The 19,251-nt window shown below is 42.6% G+C and overlaps 1 protein-coding gene across 1 annotated transcript in view; it reads left to right on the top strand.

The window, feature by feature from the left end:
* LOC132397646 (sodium/hydrogen exchanger 2-like) overlaps nucleotides 1-19,251 on the top strand; it is a 369,476-nt gene that overhangs the window by 241,549 nt on the left and 108,676 nt on the right. The window contains exon 7 of the mRNA XM_059976415.1: nucleotides 881-951. Within this exon, the coding sequence (XP_059832398.1) occupies nucleotides 881-951 (71 nt within the window). The remainder of the gene's footprint in view (nucleotides 1-880; nucleotides 952-19,251) is intronic.

The raw sequence follows: 19,251 nt of genomic DNA, 5'->3' as shown, positions 1-19,251 counted from the left end.
GAACCATTCATCTTGATCACCTCAGAGCCATTCCGCTAAACTCTCCCCTTCAGAACATTTCCAGTTCTCATTCTTACCAAACTCTCCATTCTTCAGTATACAGTATCTGTTAGGCTTTGTGGATTTTCTTTCCGCCTCAAAGCCAGTTGGGATGGTATCACCCAACACATCCAATTCAATTTCTCTGTGATAACAGTACAATCGTGGGCTGAATTCCTTCAAAGTATTTCTTAACACGCAGAGATCCTTTTAGAGCACAGGAGTCTGCAGGTCCTTTTAGAGCACAGGAGTCTGCAGGTCCTTTTAGAGCACAGGAGTCTGCAGGTCCTTTCAGAACACAGGAGTCTGCAGGTCCTTTTAGAGCACAGGAGTCTGCAGGTCCTTTTAGAGCACAGGAGTCTGCAGGTCCTTTCAGAACACAGGAGTCTGCAGGTCCTTTTAGAGCACAGGAGTCTGCAGGCCCTTTCAGAACACAGGAGTCTGCAGGTCCTTTTAGAGCACAGGAGTCTGCAGGTCCTTTCAGAACACAGGAGTCTGCAGGTCCTTTCAGAACACAGGAGTCTACAGGCCCTTTTAGAGCACAGCAGCCTGAAAATTCTTTCGGAGTACAGGAGCCTGCAGATGCTGGAACTGGAGCAAAGTAAACTACTGGAGGAGCTCAGCAGGTAATGCAGCATTTAAATAGAGAGATGGTTAATTGACATTTTATGTCACGCCCCAGGTGAAGTGTCTCGACCAAATCATCAATTGTCCATTTGCCTCCAGAGGTGCTGCCAGATCTATTAAGTTCCACCAGCAGTTTGTTTTTGCTCTTAAACTACATAATGGCCATGGTTAATGACTGACAAAATAATTGATTTGAAAACTTTGCTTTCTGCAGTTCTTGGACCACTTGTTGGCAGGAATTGAAGATATCTGTGGACATTGGGGCCAATATTACTGGAAAGACAGGTATAACATTCTCCAAGTTGTGAGTGTTTGTTGGCGAAGTTTCTTCCTGTGTCAAAGTGCTGGTGTGAGATACTGAAACCCGTTCCTGTTTCTGTTCAATGGCTGGAAATGTTCTGATTTCATATCATAACTTGCAAGTATGGTATAAGAAATGATCTTCATTTAAAGATCACTGATGACTCTTTACTTTTCAAAATAAAACACACAGGTTGAACTCATGGACCTCAGAAATGTTTCCTGTACCACATATGTGTTTGTTTGCCAAAGTAATGTGATTCAGAAACTCAGATTGAGAGGCATTTACAACTATCACATGATACACAGTTCAGAATACATAACATCTCTACCTGCCTGGGAGATGTTAAGAATCAATGTCTCTGTCAAATGTGACAGACCTGAGAATAGTTATGAACCAGCTAGATTTTAAAGTCAATGGTAAATTGTACATTCAATTTTTGGCTTGCAGTTAATTATCTTTACACGTCGCCATTTGTTCAGGACTGTGGAATTATCTGGACTTCAACAGAGATTCAGGTAGAGTTGCAATGGTTTTGCTGTTCCTCCAACTGTTTACAATCAGACCAGCTCATTTTCCATTTATGTTATCATGTCCATAACCACTCATTAAAGTGACACTCTGCCTTTTGATGCCATCCATGCTACATTTAATCTTGAATCAAAAGTTTATTTAGAAACCAGACCACAAATGAACAGATTTAGTGAATTCTGTGGCACTAAAATTTGAGTTCATTGTCTGTGGATTACTGACTATATACCGTAGTCATCAGACATAGGGGCAGAATCAGGCCATTCAGCCCATCGAGTCTGCTCTGCCATTCCAGATCCCAGATCCCACTCAATCCCATACACCTGCCTTCTCACCATATCCTTTGATGCCCTGACTGATCAGGAAACGATCAACTTCTGCCTTAAATACACCCACAGACTTGGCCTCTACCATAGCATGCAGCAGAGCATTCCACAGATTGACTACTCTCTGGCTAAAAGAATTCTTCCTTGCCTCTGTTCTAAAAGATCATCCCTCCATTTTGAGACTGTGCCCTCTTGTTCTGGATACCCCGACCATGGGAAACATCCTCTCCACATCAACCCTATCTGGACCTTTCAACATTCAGTAGGTTTCAATGAGATCCCCACGCATTCTTCTAAATTCCAGTGAGTACAGGCCCAAAGCTGCCAAATGCTCCTCATATGTTAACTCCTTCATTCCTGGAATCATCCTCGTGAACTTCCTCTGGACTCTGTCCAATGACAACACATCCTTTCTGAGATACGGAGCCCAAAACTGTTGATGATACTCCAAGTGTGGCCTAAGTAGTGCCTTATAAAGCTTTGATATCATCTCCTTGCATTTACATTCTATCCCCCTTGAAATAAATACCAACATTGTATTTGCCTTCTTTACCACAGACTCAACCTGTGAATTAACCTTCTGAGAGACTTGCACGAGCACTCCCAAGTCCCTCTGCACCTCTGATGTTTGAATCTTCTCCCTATTTAGATACTAGTCTGCACTATTGTTCGTTTTACCAAAACATATTATCATACATTTCCCAACACTGTATTCCATCTGTCACTTTCTTGACCATTCTTCCAATTTGTCTAAGTCCTGCTGCAATTGCATTGCTTCCTCAGCACTACCTACCCCTCCACCTATCTTTGTATCATCCACAAACTTTGTCACAAAGCCATCAATTCCATTATCCAAATCACTGACGAACAATGGGAAAAGCAGCGGTCCCAATACTGATCCCTGAGGAACACCATTAGTCACTAGCAGCCAACCGGTAAAGGCCCCTTTTATTCTCACTTGCTGCCTCCTGCATGTCAGCCATTTCTCTATTCATGCCAGTATCTTTCCTGTAATGCCATAGGATTTTATCTTGTTAAGCAGCTTCATGTGTGGCACCTTATCAAACGCCTTCAGAAAATCCAAGTAAATGACATCCACTGCCTTTCCTTTGCCCACTCTGCTTGTTACTTCCTCAAAGACCTCTAACAGATTTGTCAGACAAGATTTCCCTTTACACAAATCATGCTGATTTGATTTATTTTATCATTAGTCTCCAAGTACCCTGAAACCTCATCCTTAATAATAGACTCCAACACTTTCCCAACCTCTGAGGTTAGGCTAATTGGCCTATAATTTCCTTTCTTTTACCTTCCTCCCTTCTTAAAGAGTGGAGTAACGTTTGCAATCTTCAGTCCTCCAGGACCATGCCAGAATCAAGTGTTTCTTGAAAGACCATGACCAATGCATCTGTTCTCATCATCAACCTCTCTCAGGACTCTAAGATGTAGTCCATCTGGTTCAGGTGACTTATCTTCCTTAAGACCTTTGAGTTTGCCTAGCATTTGCCTAGCATTTCGTTGTAATAACAACGAAACTCACGCCTGGTCCCTGACATTCACAGATCTCTGGCACACTGCTACTGTCTTCCACAGTGAAGACTGATGCAAAGTACTCATTAAGTAATCTGGCATCTCTTTGTCCCCCATTACTAACTCACCAGTATCATTTTCCAGTGGTCCAATATCAACTCTCACTTCCCTTTTACTCTTTATATAACTGAAAAAACTTCTGATATCCTGCTTTATATTATTGGCTAGTTTGCCCTCATATTTCATATTTTCCCTTCTTACAGCCTTTTTAGTTGCTTTTTGTTGGATTTTAAAAGCTTCCCAATTATCCAACTTCCCACTCACTTTTGTTACCTTATATGCCCTTTCCTTGGCTTTCATGCAATCCTTAAATTCCTTTGTTTGCCACAGTTGCCTACCCCTGTCATTTGAGGATTTCCTCTGTGGGACATATCTATCCTTTGCCTTATGAACTATTCCCAGAAACTTCAGCCTCCTCTGCTCTGCCATCATTCCTACCAGTATCGTCGTCCAATCCACCTGGGCAAGCTCCTCCGTCACGCCCCTGTAATTCCCTTTATTTCATTGCAATATTGATACATGTGACTATGTTCCCACCCCCACCCCCCCTAAAATTGCAGTAGGGATTCAAACATATTATGATCACTGTCTCCTAAGGGATCCTTTACATTAAGCTCCTTAATAAGATCTGTGTTATTCCACAACACCCAAAGATTGTCCTTCCCCCAGTAGGTTCAAGTACAAACTGCTCTAAAAACTACCTCATAGGCATTCAATAAATTCTCTCTCTTGTGATTCAACACCAACCTGATTTTCCTAACTACCTGGCATATTGAAGTCCCCCATTATAATTGTGACATTACCCTTATTACATGCCTTTTCCAGTTACTTTTGCAATGTCAACCACACATTCTGACTACCATTTAGAGGCCTATATATGGTTCCCATGATGGTTTTTTCCCTTGGAGTTTCTTAATTCCTCCCGCAATGATTCAACATTCTCTGACCCTGTCACCTCTTTCTAAAGATGTAATCCCATCTCTTACCAACAGAGCCACACCACTGCCTATGCCTTCCTGCCTGTCCTTTCGATACAAAGCATATCTTTTGACGTTAAGCTTACAACTACGGCCTTCTTTCACCATGACTCAGTGATGCTCCAAACGTCATACCGACCAATCTCTAATTGCGCCATGAGTTCATCCACCTTATTCTGATTGCTATGCACATTTAAATACAACACCTTCAGTCCAGCACTCTCTGCCCTTATGAATTTTACTTTGTGGTACAATTTAACTCTTTGATCTGTCTGCATTTATACCCAATCATTGGTTTGTCCTTCCTTACATTCATCTTACATCAATCATCGACTTACAAACCTGCTGGCTTATCGGTTCTCTCATACTGGTTTCCATCTCCCTGCCATATTAGTTTAATCCAATCCCAACAGTTCTAGTAAACCTGCCCGCAAGATATAGGCCCTCCTGGGATTCAAATGCAACCTGACCCTTTTGTACGGGTCCCACCAGTCCCAGGAGAAGTCCCAATGATCCTGAAATCTGAATCCCCGCACTCCTATTCTCCAATTCTTCAGCGATGCATTTATCTGCCTCCTCATTCTATTCCTATCCTCGCTGTTGTGTGGCACAGGCAGCAATCCCAAGATTACTACCCTTGAGGTCCTGTTTCTCAGTTCCCTTCCTCACTCCATGTATTCTGATTTCTCCCTGCAGCCATCGCAGTGTTATCACGGCTCAAGCTAATGCTGCTTTGAACAATCGACACCATCTTTGTCCATAAGATTGCCCCACTCATTGAGTTCTATCAGCACCTTTTTGTGTTATTACAACTTTTATTTACTGCACAGTTTTCTGTAATTTAAGTAGCTGGAGCCTCAGTGACTTGGGAATGACCAACAGGTCACTATTAAAAGGTCACCAGTGACTCTCCTACCCAGTCAATCTCACAATTACCCTGAAATGCCAACTCATTCCGATTCCTCCTCTATGGCATCTGATCCAAAAATGTCTGAAGAGACAGAATCACCAAAGGTACGAAGTCTGATGTGACACCAAACAGCAATGCATGACTGGCCACAGACAGAGTGTTCTCAAGATTATACAGGTAACACTATTTATTGTAATTTCACTGAGTACTCATTAATATTGCTAACATCTGATATACTAGCATACATTTTGTTCTATTTACTGCTTGACACTGCTGCATATTAGAACTGAAAGAAAAATCATTGAAAGATATATATATCTCTGTCAAAGCAAATTATAAAACTTGTCCACCAATGTAAGATCAAAGAACAACACCTCTCTTAGTTTGTTGCAGACATAAATTATTTCAATGGATTGTAAAAACCAGATTTTCCTGTTTGTTGTTAAAATTGGGAAAAATCTGATATACAGCCATAGTGCATGGAAACGGGTCTATGCTGACAAAGATTCCCATCTCAGTTTATCCCATTGTGGTTAGCTTACATCCCTCTCATCACCTCTTATCCACATATTATACGAATATCTGTCAAGTGTTGTTATTGTAGCTGTCGCAACCACCTCCTCTGACAGCTCACCACCTCTGTGTGAAGAAGTTGCAACAAACAATTCTTGGAGGAACTCTAAAGGTTGAGCAGCCTCTGTGGTGAGAAGAGAAATGTCAATGTTTCAGGGCTGACATGGGTGGTCCAATAGTTAACAGTAAGATGATCTCTGTTTTCCGCTCCACACATCTGCTGACTATTGCCAGTATTCTCTTGTATTTCAAGTTTCCAGCTAATTCTCCATTCTGCATCTCACATTTCTAGCATTGTTTCATTTCCTTCTATTGAACTCCTAGTCTAGGCAGATCAGCTGTAATTAATAAGTCTTCCTCGCCCTCTCTGAGACAACATGAAATGCATTTGCGTAATCAGAGCAAGCATTTTTCTCCAGCCCATTACCGACATTTCCACTTTTCCTCCACTCTCCCTTCCTCTGCACATTTAAATAAAGTTGTTTTCCCTTGTTTCAGTGATTAATGTGAAACATCAACCACTGTTCTGTTGTGGTATCTTCAGCATTTTCTGTTTTTATTTCAAGTTTCCAGCATCTTCAGCTTTTTTGGGGAGGTTTCAAACAATGGTTTTTAATGCAATATTTCTTGATTCAGAATCAGAGTCAGGTTTATGATCACTGGCATGTGTCGTGAAATTTGTCATCTTAGCAACAGCAGTTAAATGCAATACATAATATAGAAGAAAAAATAATAAGTACCGTAGATTCCGGACTACAGAGCACACCTGATTAAAAGCCGCACGCTCTAATTTTAGAAAGAAAATCAATTTTGTACTTGTACAAGCCGCACCGGATTTTAGGCCGCAGGTTGTAATATGATATATTTACACAGAAAGATATTACACGTGAGGATTTTTTAACTTTTAATTAAATCCGTATGGTAACATAAACAAATATATATTGCAAATGCTTTTTTTCGAACAGTGCCTGTAACACAGCTACTTTTAAATATACATACGTATCGGTAACACACAAATTACGTTGCGTATATTTTTTTACTGAACAGTGCACGAACAACATTCCAATATCTCCTAACGACTGGTAAAAAATATATATATACTGCAGCCTACCAGGAAAAGTTATTGATCGCCTTCTTCATCTTCCTCCTGCGCACTAAAACCATCAAAATCCTCTTCTTCAGTGTCCGAATTGAATAAAACTTCAGGGTCTCGTCACTCACTTCAGTCTCTTCGTTGTCGCTCTCACGAGCGCACGCGGTCCTCTTCATCACGCAGCAGTCCAGCCTTTCGAAACCCGCTGGTGATGGTGGATGTTGTGACACGGCTCCACGCATTTAGGATCCACTGGCAGACTTGAGTTAAAGATGCTCTTCGCATGCGTCCTGTTTTGGTAAAGGATTTCTCGCCGCTCGTCATCCAAGCATCCCACTCAACGCGCAGCGCCACTTTAAATGCCCGGTTCACGCTGATGTCCAGTGGCTGCAAATACTTCGTGGTGCCCCCAGGAATCACAGCTGGAATTGAGTTTGTACTCTTGATGGCAGCTTTCACTGAACTTTCATTGTCAGCTGCTTAAAAAATCACCATCGGTGGAAGCTTTAGTCCGGATGCTGTGCAGTTCAGAACACAAGTAAAATGCGTTCTCTCATGGCCACTTGTTTTCAGTGTGATGGACGTCACCTTTTTTATTAACAGTCCGAGTGAGAGGCAGGTCAAACGTCAAAGGTACTTCATCCATATTTATGATATCATCTGGCCCGATGGAATTCTCCGCTATCTTTGTTTGAGTGAATGTGCGGAAGTTAGCAAGCTTTTCCTCATGGTCGGGAGGGAGCTTCTGACACAGAGTTGTGCGTACCCTGACGGACAGGCCTTTTCGTCTCATAAATCTAAAACACCACGATGGCCCACCTCTAAAATCTTCGATTTTCATTTTGGTGGCGATTGCTTTAGCCTTCAGTCTGATCTGCACGGCGGAAACACCGCGGCCGCCTGCTCTCTGTGTGTTAACCCAGTCTTCAAGAAAGTTTTCAAGTTCGGGCCATCTGCTATGATTACCTCTGAAAGCTTTTGTCGTCTTTTTGGATTGACTCAGTTCTTCATGCTGGCGTCTCCACCGTCTCACCATCGATTCATTTATGCCAAGATTATGTGCAGCAGCTCGATTTCCTTCTTCAACCGCCAGATTGATCGCCTTTAACTTAAAAGCTGCATCATATGCTTTTCTTCGAGTGTTTTCCATGTTGATGAGGGTGAGTACAAATGACTGATTTACAATAATTTAATTGTGAAAGTGCACTTGATTTATCGTACAATTTCATTGGACCTCTGTGAACTACTCATCAATTTTATTGGTCTACTGTTATGAGGCAAAATGTTTTTGGCGGCATGAAAAAAAAACATGCATTAGCCGCACCGTAGTATAGGCCGCAGTGTTGCCGCAGTGTTCAAAGCGTGGGAAAAAAGTAACGGCTTATAGTCCGGAATTTACGGTATATCAATTACAGTTTATGTATATTGAATAGATTAAAAATTGTGCAAAAAATATGTTCAATGTCCATTTAGGAATTGGATTGCAGAGGGGAAGCAGCTGTTCCTGAATTGCTGAGTGTGTGCCTTCAGGCTTCTGTATCTCCTACCTGATGGTAACAGTGAGAACAGGGCATGCCCTGGGTGCCGGAGGTCCTTAATAATGGATGCTGCCTTTCTGAGACATCATTCCTTGAAGATGACCTGGGTACTTTGTAGGCCAGTACCCAAATGGAGCCGGCTAAATTTATGACTCTCTGCATCTCCTTTCAGTCCTGTGCAGTAGACCCTCCCCCCATACCAGACAGTAATGTAGCCTGTCAGAATGCTCTCCATGGTACATCTATGGAAGTTTTTGAGTGTAGTTGTTGACATACCAAATCTCTTCAACTCCTAATGAAGTAGAGTTGCTGTCTTTCCTTCTTTATAACTGCAGATCTCTCAGTGGGAGAGCACTTTGGAGACAGTGATCACAGGAACTGGGGTACAGGAACTGTGGTGTACAAAGGCTTTTGTAAATCTAGTCAAGAAGAACAGAATGCTCTAGGAATAATGGTGCATTGTTCTCTGAAGGTGGAATCTCATGTGGATAAGGTGGTGAAGAAAGCTTTTGGTATGTTGGCCTTTATAAATCAGAGCATTGAGTATGGGAGTTGGGATGTAATGTTAAAATTGTACAAGGCATTGGTAAGGCCGAATTTGGAATATTGTGTACTGTTCTGATCACTGAATTATAGGAAAGATATCAACAAAATAGAGAGAGTACAGAGAAGATTTACTAGAATGTTACCTGGGTTTCAGCACCTAAGTTAGAGGGAAAGATTGAACAAGTTTTTATTCTTTGGAGTATAGAAGATTGAGGGGGGACTGGATAGAGGTATTTAAAATTATGAGGGGGATAGATAGAGTTGACGTGGATAGGCTTTTGCCATTGAGAGTAGGGGAGATTCAAACAAGAGGACATAAGTTGAGACTTAGAGGGCAAAAGTTTAAGGGTAACATGAGGGGGAATTTCTTTACTCAGAGAGTGGTAGCTGTGTGGAATGAGCTTCCAGTAGAAGTGGTAGAGGCAGGTTCAGTATTGTCATTTAAAGCAAAATTGGATAGGTATATGGACAGGAATACCTAGGGATATGAATGGACAATAAACTAGACTGGTCAAAGAACACTGAGGCTGTTTACAAGAATGGTCAGAGCTGTCTCTATTTCCTGAGGAGACTGAGGTCCTTTAACATCTGCCGGACGATGCTGAGGATGTCCTATGAGTCTGTGGTGGCCAGTGCTATTATGTTTGCTGTTGTGTGCTGGGGCAGCAGGCTGAGGGTAGCAGACACCACCAGAATCAACAAACTCATTCGTAAGGTCAGTGAAGTTGTGGGGGTGGAACTGGACTCTCTGAAGGTGGTGGCTGAGAAGAGGATGCTGTCCAAGTTGCATGCCATCTTGGACAACGACTCCCATCCACTCCATAATGTGCTGGTTAGGCACAGGAGTACATTCAGCCAGAGACTCATTCCACCGAGATGCAACACTGAGCATCATAGGAAGTCATTCCTACCTGTGGCCATCAAACTTTACAACTCCTCCCCCGGAATGTCAGACACCCTGAGCCAATAGGCTGGTCCTGGACTTATTTTTCCACTTGGCATGATTAACTTATTATTATTTAATTATTTATGGTTTTATATTGCTATATTTCTTCACTACTCTTGGTTGGTGTGGCTTTAACAAAACCCAATTTCCCTCGGAATCAATAAAGTATGTCCATCTGTCTAAAAGGAATGGAGGGTTATGGGCTGAGTGCGGGTCAGTGGGATTAGGTGAGAGTAAGCGTTGGGCATGGACTAGAAGGGTCGAGATGGCCTGTTTCTGTGCTGTAATTGTTATATGGTTATAAGAAAAGAAAAGCTTATGAATGGTTCAAAAAACTAAGTAATGATAGAGATTCAGAAGGTTATCGGGCTAGCAGGAAGGAGCTTAAGAAAGAAATTAGGAGAGCCAGAAGGGGGCATGAGAAGTCCTTGGTGGACTTAAGGAATTAAGGAAAACCCCAAGGCATTCGACAAGTATGTGAACAGCAAGAGGATAAGACATGAGAGAATAGGACCATTCAAGCGTGACAGTGGAAAAGTGTGTATGGAACCAGAGGAGATAGCAGAGGTACTTAATAAGTACTTTGCTTCAGTATTCACTATGGAAAAGGATCTTGGTGATTGTAGGGATGACTTACAGTGGACTGAATAGCTTGAGCATGTAGATATTAAGAAAGAGGATGTGCTGGATCTTTAGGAAAGTATCAAGTTGGTTAAGTCATCAGGACTGGATGAGATGTACCCCAGGCTGCCATAGGAAGTGAGGGAAGAGATTGCTGAGCCTTTGGTGATAATCTTTGCATCATCAATGGGGATGGGAAAGGTTCTGGAGGACTGGAGGGTTGCAGATGTTGTTCCATTATTCAAGAAAGGAATTAGAGAAAGCCCAGGAAATTATAGACCAGTGAGTCTTATTTCAGTGGTTGGTAAGTTGATGGAGAAGATCCTGAGAGGCAGGATTTATGAACATTTGGAGAGGCACAACATGATTAGGAATATTCAGCATGTCTTTGTCAAAGGTAGGTTGTACCTTATTAGCCTGATTTTAATTTTTTGAAGATGTAACTAAACACATTGAAGGGGACCTTGTTTGTGGATCCAAAACTGGCTTGCACACAGAGGGCAAACAGTGATGTAGATGGGTCTTATTCTGAATGGAGGTGGTGCCTCAGGGATCTGTTCTGGGACCCCTGTTCTGCGTGATTTTTATAAATGACCAAGATGAAGAAGTGGAGGGATGGGTTAGTAAATTTGCTAATGAAGCAAAGATTAGAGGTGTTGTTGATCGTGTGGAGGGCTATCAGAGGTTACAGCGGGACATTGATAGGATGCAAAACTGGGCTGAGAAGTGGCAGATGGAGTTCAACCCAAATAAGTGTAAGGTGGTTTATTTTGGTAGGTCAAATATGATGGCAGAATATAGTATTAATGGTTAGACTCTTGACAGTGTGGAGGCAGAGAGTAGTGAGTGTATGGAAAGGGTTGCTGGCGACTGTGGTGGAGGCGGATATGATAGGGTCTTTTCAGAGACACCTGGACAGGTACATGAGCTGAGAAAAATAGAGGGTTATGGGTAACCCTAGGTAATTTCTAAGGTAGGGACATGATTGGCACAGCTTTGTGGGTCAAAGGGCCTGTATTGTGCTGTAGGTTTTCTATATTTCTATGTTCTAAATTTCTATGCATTGATATGTTGGAACCAAGTGAGGTCCTCAGAGATCTTGACACCCAAGAACTTGAAACTGCTTACTCTGTACTTCTGATCCCTCTATGATGATTGGTGCTTGTTCCTTCATCTCACCCTTCCTTAAGTCCACAGTCAGCTCTTTCAACTTACTGACATTGAGAGCAAGTTGTTGCTGCGGCACCATTCCATTAGCTGGCATATCTCACTCCTGCACACTCTCTCATCACTACCTGAGATTCTACAAACAATAGTTGTGTCATTCGCAAATATTTAGATGGTATTTGAGAAATGCCCAGCCACACAGTCATGGATTTAGACAGAGTAGAGCAGTGGGCTAAGCACACATCCCGGAGGTGTACCAGTGTTTATTGTCAGTGAGGGGGAGATGTTATCACCAATCCGCACAGATTGTGGTCTTCCGGTTAGAAAGTTGAGGATCCAATTGCAGAGGGAGGTACAGAGGCCCGGATTCTGTAACCTCTCAATCAGGATTGTGGGAATGATGGTGTTAAATGTTGAGCTATAGTCGACGAACAGGATCGTGACATAGGTGTTTATATTGTCCAGGTGGTCTAAAGTCACGTGAAGAGCATTGAGATTGTGCCTGCCATTGATCAATTGTGGTGATAGGCAAATTGCAATGGGTCCAGGTCCTTGCTGAGGCAGGAGTTCAGTCTAGCCATGACCAACCTCTCAAAGCATTTCACCATTGTTGATGTGATTGTTACTGGGAGATAGATTCAATTGATTTAATTAAGTTATCCCATGATTAAAAGAACCAGATCATGAATTACTTGCTAATTCCTCTCAATGGCATTTGTCTGATTTTGCCATCACAGTTTCTTCCATAATCTGTCAATTTTCTTCAACTCTTTCATTATCCTTAACGCATTTGAGTACTTCTGAACATTAAGGTAATGGATAAAATAAACATTAGGATTTTGCTCTGGGAAAGGGGCAGTCCACCTCGTCTGCTCTCTGGACGAGGTTTTTCATTCCAGAATGAAGAAGATGTTCTCCCTTTTTAAAGAAAAGGGGCTTCCCTTTATCCACCATCAAAGCTGTTCTCAACCACATCTCTTTCATTTCATGCACGTCTGCTCTTACCCCAACCTTCTACCACACTACCAGGGATAGGTAGTAACCACCTACCACTCCACGAGCCTCCACATCCTGCACATAATTTTCCGTAGCTTCTGCCATCTCCAATGGGATCACACAGCCAATCACATCTTACCCCACTCCCCACTTTCTGCTTTTCACACAACTCCCTTGTCCACTTGTAGCCAGTCAGTCAGGATGCTCGCAATTGTGCTCCTGCAAAAAGTTCTTAGAATTTGGGGGCCCGTACCAATCTTCCTCAACCGTCTGAGGTGAAAGAGGCATTCTTGTTCCTTTTTCACCACACAGCTGGTATGTATAGACCACATGAGATCCTTGGTGATGTTTATGCCGTCAAACTTAAAGCTGTCCATCTCTCAACCACAGATCCATTGGTGTCTATAGGGGATAGTCTGTCTCCATTCCTCCTGTAATCCACAACCAGCTCCTTTGTATTTGCAACATTGAGGGAGAGGGTTTCTTGACACCACTGTGTCAGAGGGATGACTTCTTCTCTATAGGCTGCCTTGTTATTATTTAAGATTAGACCAATCAGTGTAGTGTCACCAGCAAATTTAATCAGAAGATTGGAACTGTGGGTGGTGACAAAGTCATGGGTATACAGAGAGTAAAGGAGGGAGCTTAGGACACAGTCCTGAGGGACTCCTGTGTTGAGGGTCAGAACTGTAGTCCAAGAACAGCATTCCAACATAAGTTACTTTTACACACAACCATGTAAAAGTATCAGCAGCAATAGAACACACCTGGAGTCTGGTTTTGTTCTTAACAAAACACTATTTTATTAGTAACTACATCATATAGTAACCTAAACCAGTTAAAATCAAGAGTTAACTGTGTTATGTATATATAGGTGTAAATGTATATATCCCCAAACTTCTTCAAGCTTAAGTGGTAAGTGATACAGTCTTACAATGGTACGTAAGAAAAGTTCAGTTCAAATGCACAGATTAATTAATGCGAGATGTTTGTAATCCAAAGGCGAATGTTATGAGAAGGCAATTACGTCAACTTTCCACAGATTCCATGACAGCAATACAAAATAACAATAGCAGAATGTTTTACCTCCGAAGTTGTTTCACTCCACATATGAAGAATCACTGACAGTGATCTTCAATGAATATCGTTTCAACAGAAGTGGTACCACACATTCGAATTCAGCTATGGGACATCTCAAAGTGGTGGCAACAGGATACTCAAACAGAATCCATGTATGGATGTATCACCAACAGTAGCTTATCACATAGGGGACCATCTTCAAGGGAACCACCACCCAGGCAAGGGTCAACACACCGGTAGATTCCACAATGTTACCCCAATCACACACAACGTGATAGCCACTTACCCAGTTCCACGACATACGAAATAACTCCAACAGTGATTTGCCACAGGGGTGCCTTTCTTCAGTGAACTACCACACCCAGACAAAGGGTAAACACACATGCGGTATTCACAAAGGTTTCCCCTCACCAGAGAACCCACTCCTGTGGATTAACTAAGTGACAATCAAACTTTTGTATTTGAATGGAATCAACCTCACTCTCACGGGCAACTTGCAGAGAGAGTCCAAACAGTGATCTCTTTGTCACTAGGTTTCTTCTGTTTTAAACCTTCCTCTCCTCTCCTCTCCTCTCCTCTCCTCTCCTCTCCTCTCCTCTCCTCTCCTCTCCTCTCCTCTCCTCTCCTCTCCTCTCCTCTCCCTCTGTCTCTGCAAACTTCTTCTAGTTGCAGCACTTGTGAGAGTAATTTATCAATACTCTGGATCGATCTTAACTCATCCCTTTTGGGTTACTGAAAGTTTAAACCAGTGACCGTCTCACTGGTGTCTTCCATTGACCAAATCCATCTTGACTCTAACTGTCTTTGTCTGTGTGTCCTTGTATATTCAAAACAAGCTGCAGAGAAACCATAACATCAATTGTCCATCAAATAACTCCACCTCTCTCTCTCTCTCTCTCTCTCTCTCTCTCGCTCTCTCTGGAGCAGCTCAAACAGTGTGCAAAAGTCAGTCTCATTCTCCTGGTGTTTTAAAGTGACGGTCCATAGAAAAAAATGAACCCTAGGGGTATATAACACCTCCCCCCAAGAAAGCAAAAGTTTGATTAAGGAGCAAAAATTTTAACTGTAGATTACAGAATACAAAGCAATACATATTTGATCAACATGTAGCACACTACAGAAGCCTATACAAATACTAGTTTCTATTTCATTCTTAAACTTAACATCCAGACAATCAATCTATCATGTATTTGTCTCTATCTTTCACATGCTTTATTATAAAAAATCAAATTCCTGCAAAACCAAATCCTGTGATATTCAAAATGGCATTTGGTCAATCATTTTCCCTTTTCCACTTCACCATAGAACAATTAACCATCAAGTGGCCAGCTTGCTTACGAGCTCATATAGGTCCTTCACAGACTGCCTGAACTTTACCTTGCACAGGTACCAACTCATCACCAATGTTTTCCTTGTAAAAAGTTCAGAACAAGTTATTGGATCCAACTCTACAACCTTTAGTTGCACAGATTTCCATGGTAACCCCTACAGATGGCCTCTCCAAATGAAAACAACACTTTGAGCCCTGTCTCTCCAAGCTTGAGACAACATGCATTGTCTCAGCAGACCACTGTTCTTGAAACCAATGCAGACTTCAAAATCACCTTATTCAAAGGTTCAGAAACAACATTTTTCCCAATACCTTCTGGTAATATCCCCCACCTCTCCTCCTTCACCAATCCTCACCCTCTTTTCCCTCTCTCACTTTATCTCCCTGCCTGTCCATCATCTCCCTTTCCCCTTTTCTTTCTCCCATGGCCTTCTACTCTCTCCTATCAGACTCCCCCTTCTCCAGCCCGGTATCTCTTTCACCAATCAGCTTCCCAGCTCTTTATTCATCCCTCCCCCTTCAGGATTCCCCTGTCACCTTGTGTATCTCCCTCCCCTCCCCCCACTCAACTTGTTTACTTGTTTACTTCAATCCTGCAGAAGGGTCTCTACTTGAAACGTCAACTGTACTTTTTTCCATAGATGCTGTCTGGCCTGCTGAGTTCCTCCAGCATTTTGTGTGTGTTGTTTGGATTTCCAGCATCTGAAGATGTTTGCTTGTTTGTGGTTGGATCCTACTTTCATATCAGTTTTGAAACATTGAACGCAGAGGAAAACAAAGCCATTGACTGAGTGTGATGGCTCTGCTAAAGATCACAGTTACACAATAAAAAAAATTATCCGTCTGAACAAATGCAGATTTGCTGTTGGTTCGCAAGTGGGTGATGTCACCGATATTGAGCACGCTGCATTAGCTGGCTGTATAGCTGAATTAGCTAATGATCAACTTAAAGCAGACCCAAAGAAATCACATGTCAGCCTGTTCCACCTACAACTGTGGTACAAATGGAAGCTACAGTGGCATGCAAAAGTTTGGGCAGTCCTAGTCAAAATTTCTGTTACTATGAATAGATAAGTGAGTAAAAGATGACCTGATTTCCAAAAGGCTTAAATTTAAAGATGACACATTTTTTAAATATTTTAAGCAAGATTACTTTTTTATATCAATCTTTTATAGTTTCAAAGTAACAAAAAAGGAAAAGGGCCCAAAGCAAAAGTTTGGGCACCCTGCATGATCAGTACTTAGTAAAACCCCCTTTGGCAAGTATCATAGCTTGGAAACACTTTCTGTAGCCAGCTAAGAGTGTTTCAATTCTTGTTTGGGGAATTTTCACCCATTCTTCCTTACAAAAGGCTTCTAGTTCTGTGAGATTCTTGGGCCGTCTTGCATACACTGCTCTTTTGAGGTCTATCCAAAGATTTTTGATGATGTTTAGGTTGGGGGACTGTGAGGGCCATGGCAAAACCTTCAGTTTGTGCCTCTTGAAGTAGTCCATTGTGGATTTTGAGGTGTCTTCAGGACCATTATCCTGTTGCAGAAGCCATCCTCTTTTCATCTTCAGCTTTTTTACAGACGGTGTGATGTTTTCTTCAAGAATTTGCTGGTAATTAATTGAATTCATCTTCTCTCTACCAGTGAAATATTCTCTGTGCCACTGGCTGCAACACAAGCCCAAAGCATGATTGATCCACCCCCATGCTTAACAGTTGGAGAGGTGTTCTTTTCATGAAATTCTGCACCCTTTTTTCCTCCAAACATACCATTGCGACCAAAAGTTCTATTTTAACTTCATCAGTTCACAGGACTTGTTTCCAAAATGCATCAAGCTTGTTTAGATGTTCCTTTGCAAACTTCTGACACTGAATTTTGTGGTGAAGACGCAGAAAAGGTTTTCTTCTGATGATTCTTCCATGAAGGTCATATTTGTGCAGGTCCTCACTGCACAGTAGAACAGTGCACCACCACTCCAGAGTCTGCTAAATCTTCCTGAAGGTCTATTGCTGCCAAACGGAGGCTTTGATTTGCCTTTCTAGCAATCATACGAGCAGTTCTCTTGAAAAGTTTTCTTTGTCTTCCAGAACTCAACTTGACCTCCACCATTCCTGTTAACTGCCATTTCTTAATTACATTACCAACTGAGGAAATGGCCACTTGAAAATGCTTTCCTAACTTCTTAGACCCTTCTGCTTTGTGGGAAACATTCATTATAATTTTCAGAGTATTAGACAGCTGCTTAGAGGAGCCCATGGATGCTGATTGTTGAGACAAGGTTTCAGAAATCAGAGTATATATGAAGCTTTGAAATTTGCATCACCTAGCCTTTCCTAATAATGACTGTCAACAAGCTAAATCCCTATCAAGCTAATTAAGGTCTGAGAACTGAGCAAAAGTTATCTGAGTGCCCAAACTTTTGCATGGTCCCTCTTTCCATTTTTTCTCTCTAAAATTGTACAAAACAAAGTTAATACACCAATCTTGCTTGAAATGTTGAAAAGAATGTTTCATCTTTAACTTTATGACATTTGGAATCAATCCATCTTCTACTCACAAAACTATCCAGAGTAACAGAAATTTTGACCAGAGGTGCCCAAACTTCTGCATGCCGCTGCAAACAATATTGTCCCCCCTAACTGACTCAGCAAATCGTAATTATACAGGACAGGCACTGGGCTTCAAGACAAGAGCAAGTATAAGAGGATGAAATGTAAAGTTCATGCTCAAAACAAGATTATGAGAAATGCAGGTCGTAACACCAGCTGTCGGAAACTCCACAGAAGAACGTCCTGCCACTCCCACAAAATCGACCCATTAACAGTGTACGCAAACTATCCCCACTCCCCACAGAACCCAGACATCAACAGAAGAGGAACTCTGACCCTCTCCCACAGAAACCAACCATCTACAGTGTAGGGACGAGGACCCAAGCCCCACTCCCACAGAACCCACCGAACAACAGCACAGGCACTCAGACACACCCCCACAGAACCCACCCATCAACAGTGTAGGCACTCTGAGAGGCTCCCACAAAACAAACCTATCAACAGTGTGGGAACTCTGATACATTCCCCACTTCACCAACTCCAACCATTCAACAGCGTAGGTACTCTGACCCAAACCCTACTCTCACAAAACCCACCCATCAACAGTGTAGGCACACTGTCCCCACTCCCATAGAATCCACCCATCAACAGTGTAGGCACACTGTCCCCACTCACACAGAACCCACACATCAACAGGGTAGGCACACTGTCCCCAGTCACATAGAATCCACCCATCAACAATGGAGGCATGCCGTTCCCACTCACAGAAAACACACCTATCAACAATGTGGGCTCCCTGACCCCCCTCCCCACTCTCAGAAAATCCACATATCAACTGCATAGGCACTTGGACCACACTGTCACCAGTCCAACAGAACCCACCCATCAACCGTGTAGGCACTCTGTCCACAATCACACAGAACCCACCCATCAACTGTGGAGACACACTCTCCCTACTCACAGAGACCCCACCCATCAATTGTGGAGACACACTGTCCACACTCACATAGAACCCACCCATCAACAGTGTAGGCACACTGTCCCCACTCACACAGAACCCACCCATCAACGGTGTAGGCACACAGTCCCCACTCATAGCGAACCCACCGATCAACTGTGTAGGTACACTAACTCCACTCACACAGAACCCTCCCATCAACAGTGTAGGCCCACTATCCCCTCTCACACAGAACACACCCATCAACGGTGTAGGCACACAGTCCCCACTCATAGCAAACCCACACATCAACAGTGTAGGCACACAGTCCCCACTCATAGCGAACCCACACATCAACAGTGTAGGCATACAGTCCCCACTCACACAGAACCCACCGATCAACAGTGTAGGCACACAGTCCCCACTCATAGTGAACCCACACATCAACTGTGTAGGTACACTGTCCCCACTCACACAGAACCGACCGATCAACAGTGTAGGCACACAGTCCCCACTCACACAGAACCCACCCATCAACTGTGTAGGCCCACTATCCCCTCTCGCACAGAACACACACATCAAC

This window comes from Hypanus sabinus, chromosome 8 (genome assembly GCF_030144855.1).
Source record: "Hypanus sabinus isolate sHypSab1 chromosome 8, sHypSab1.hap1, whole genome shotgun sequence".
NCBI classification, from domain to species: Eukaryota; Metazoa; Chordata; class Chondrichthyes; order Myliobatiformes; family Dasyatidae; genus Hypanus; species Hypanus sabinus.
Note: the sequence above shows the minus strand (reverse complement) of the source record. Positions and strands in the feature narration are given on the sequence as shown.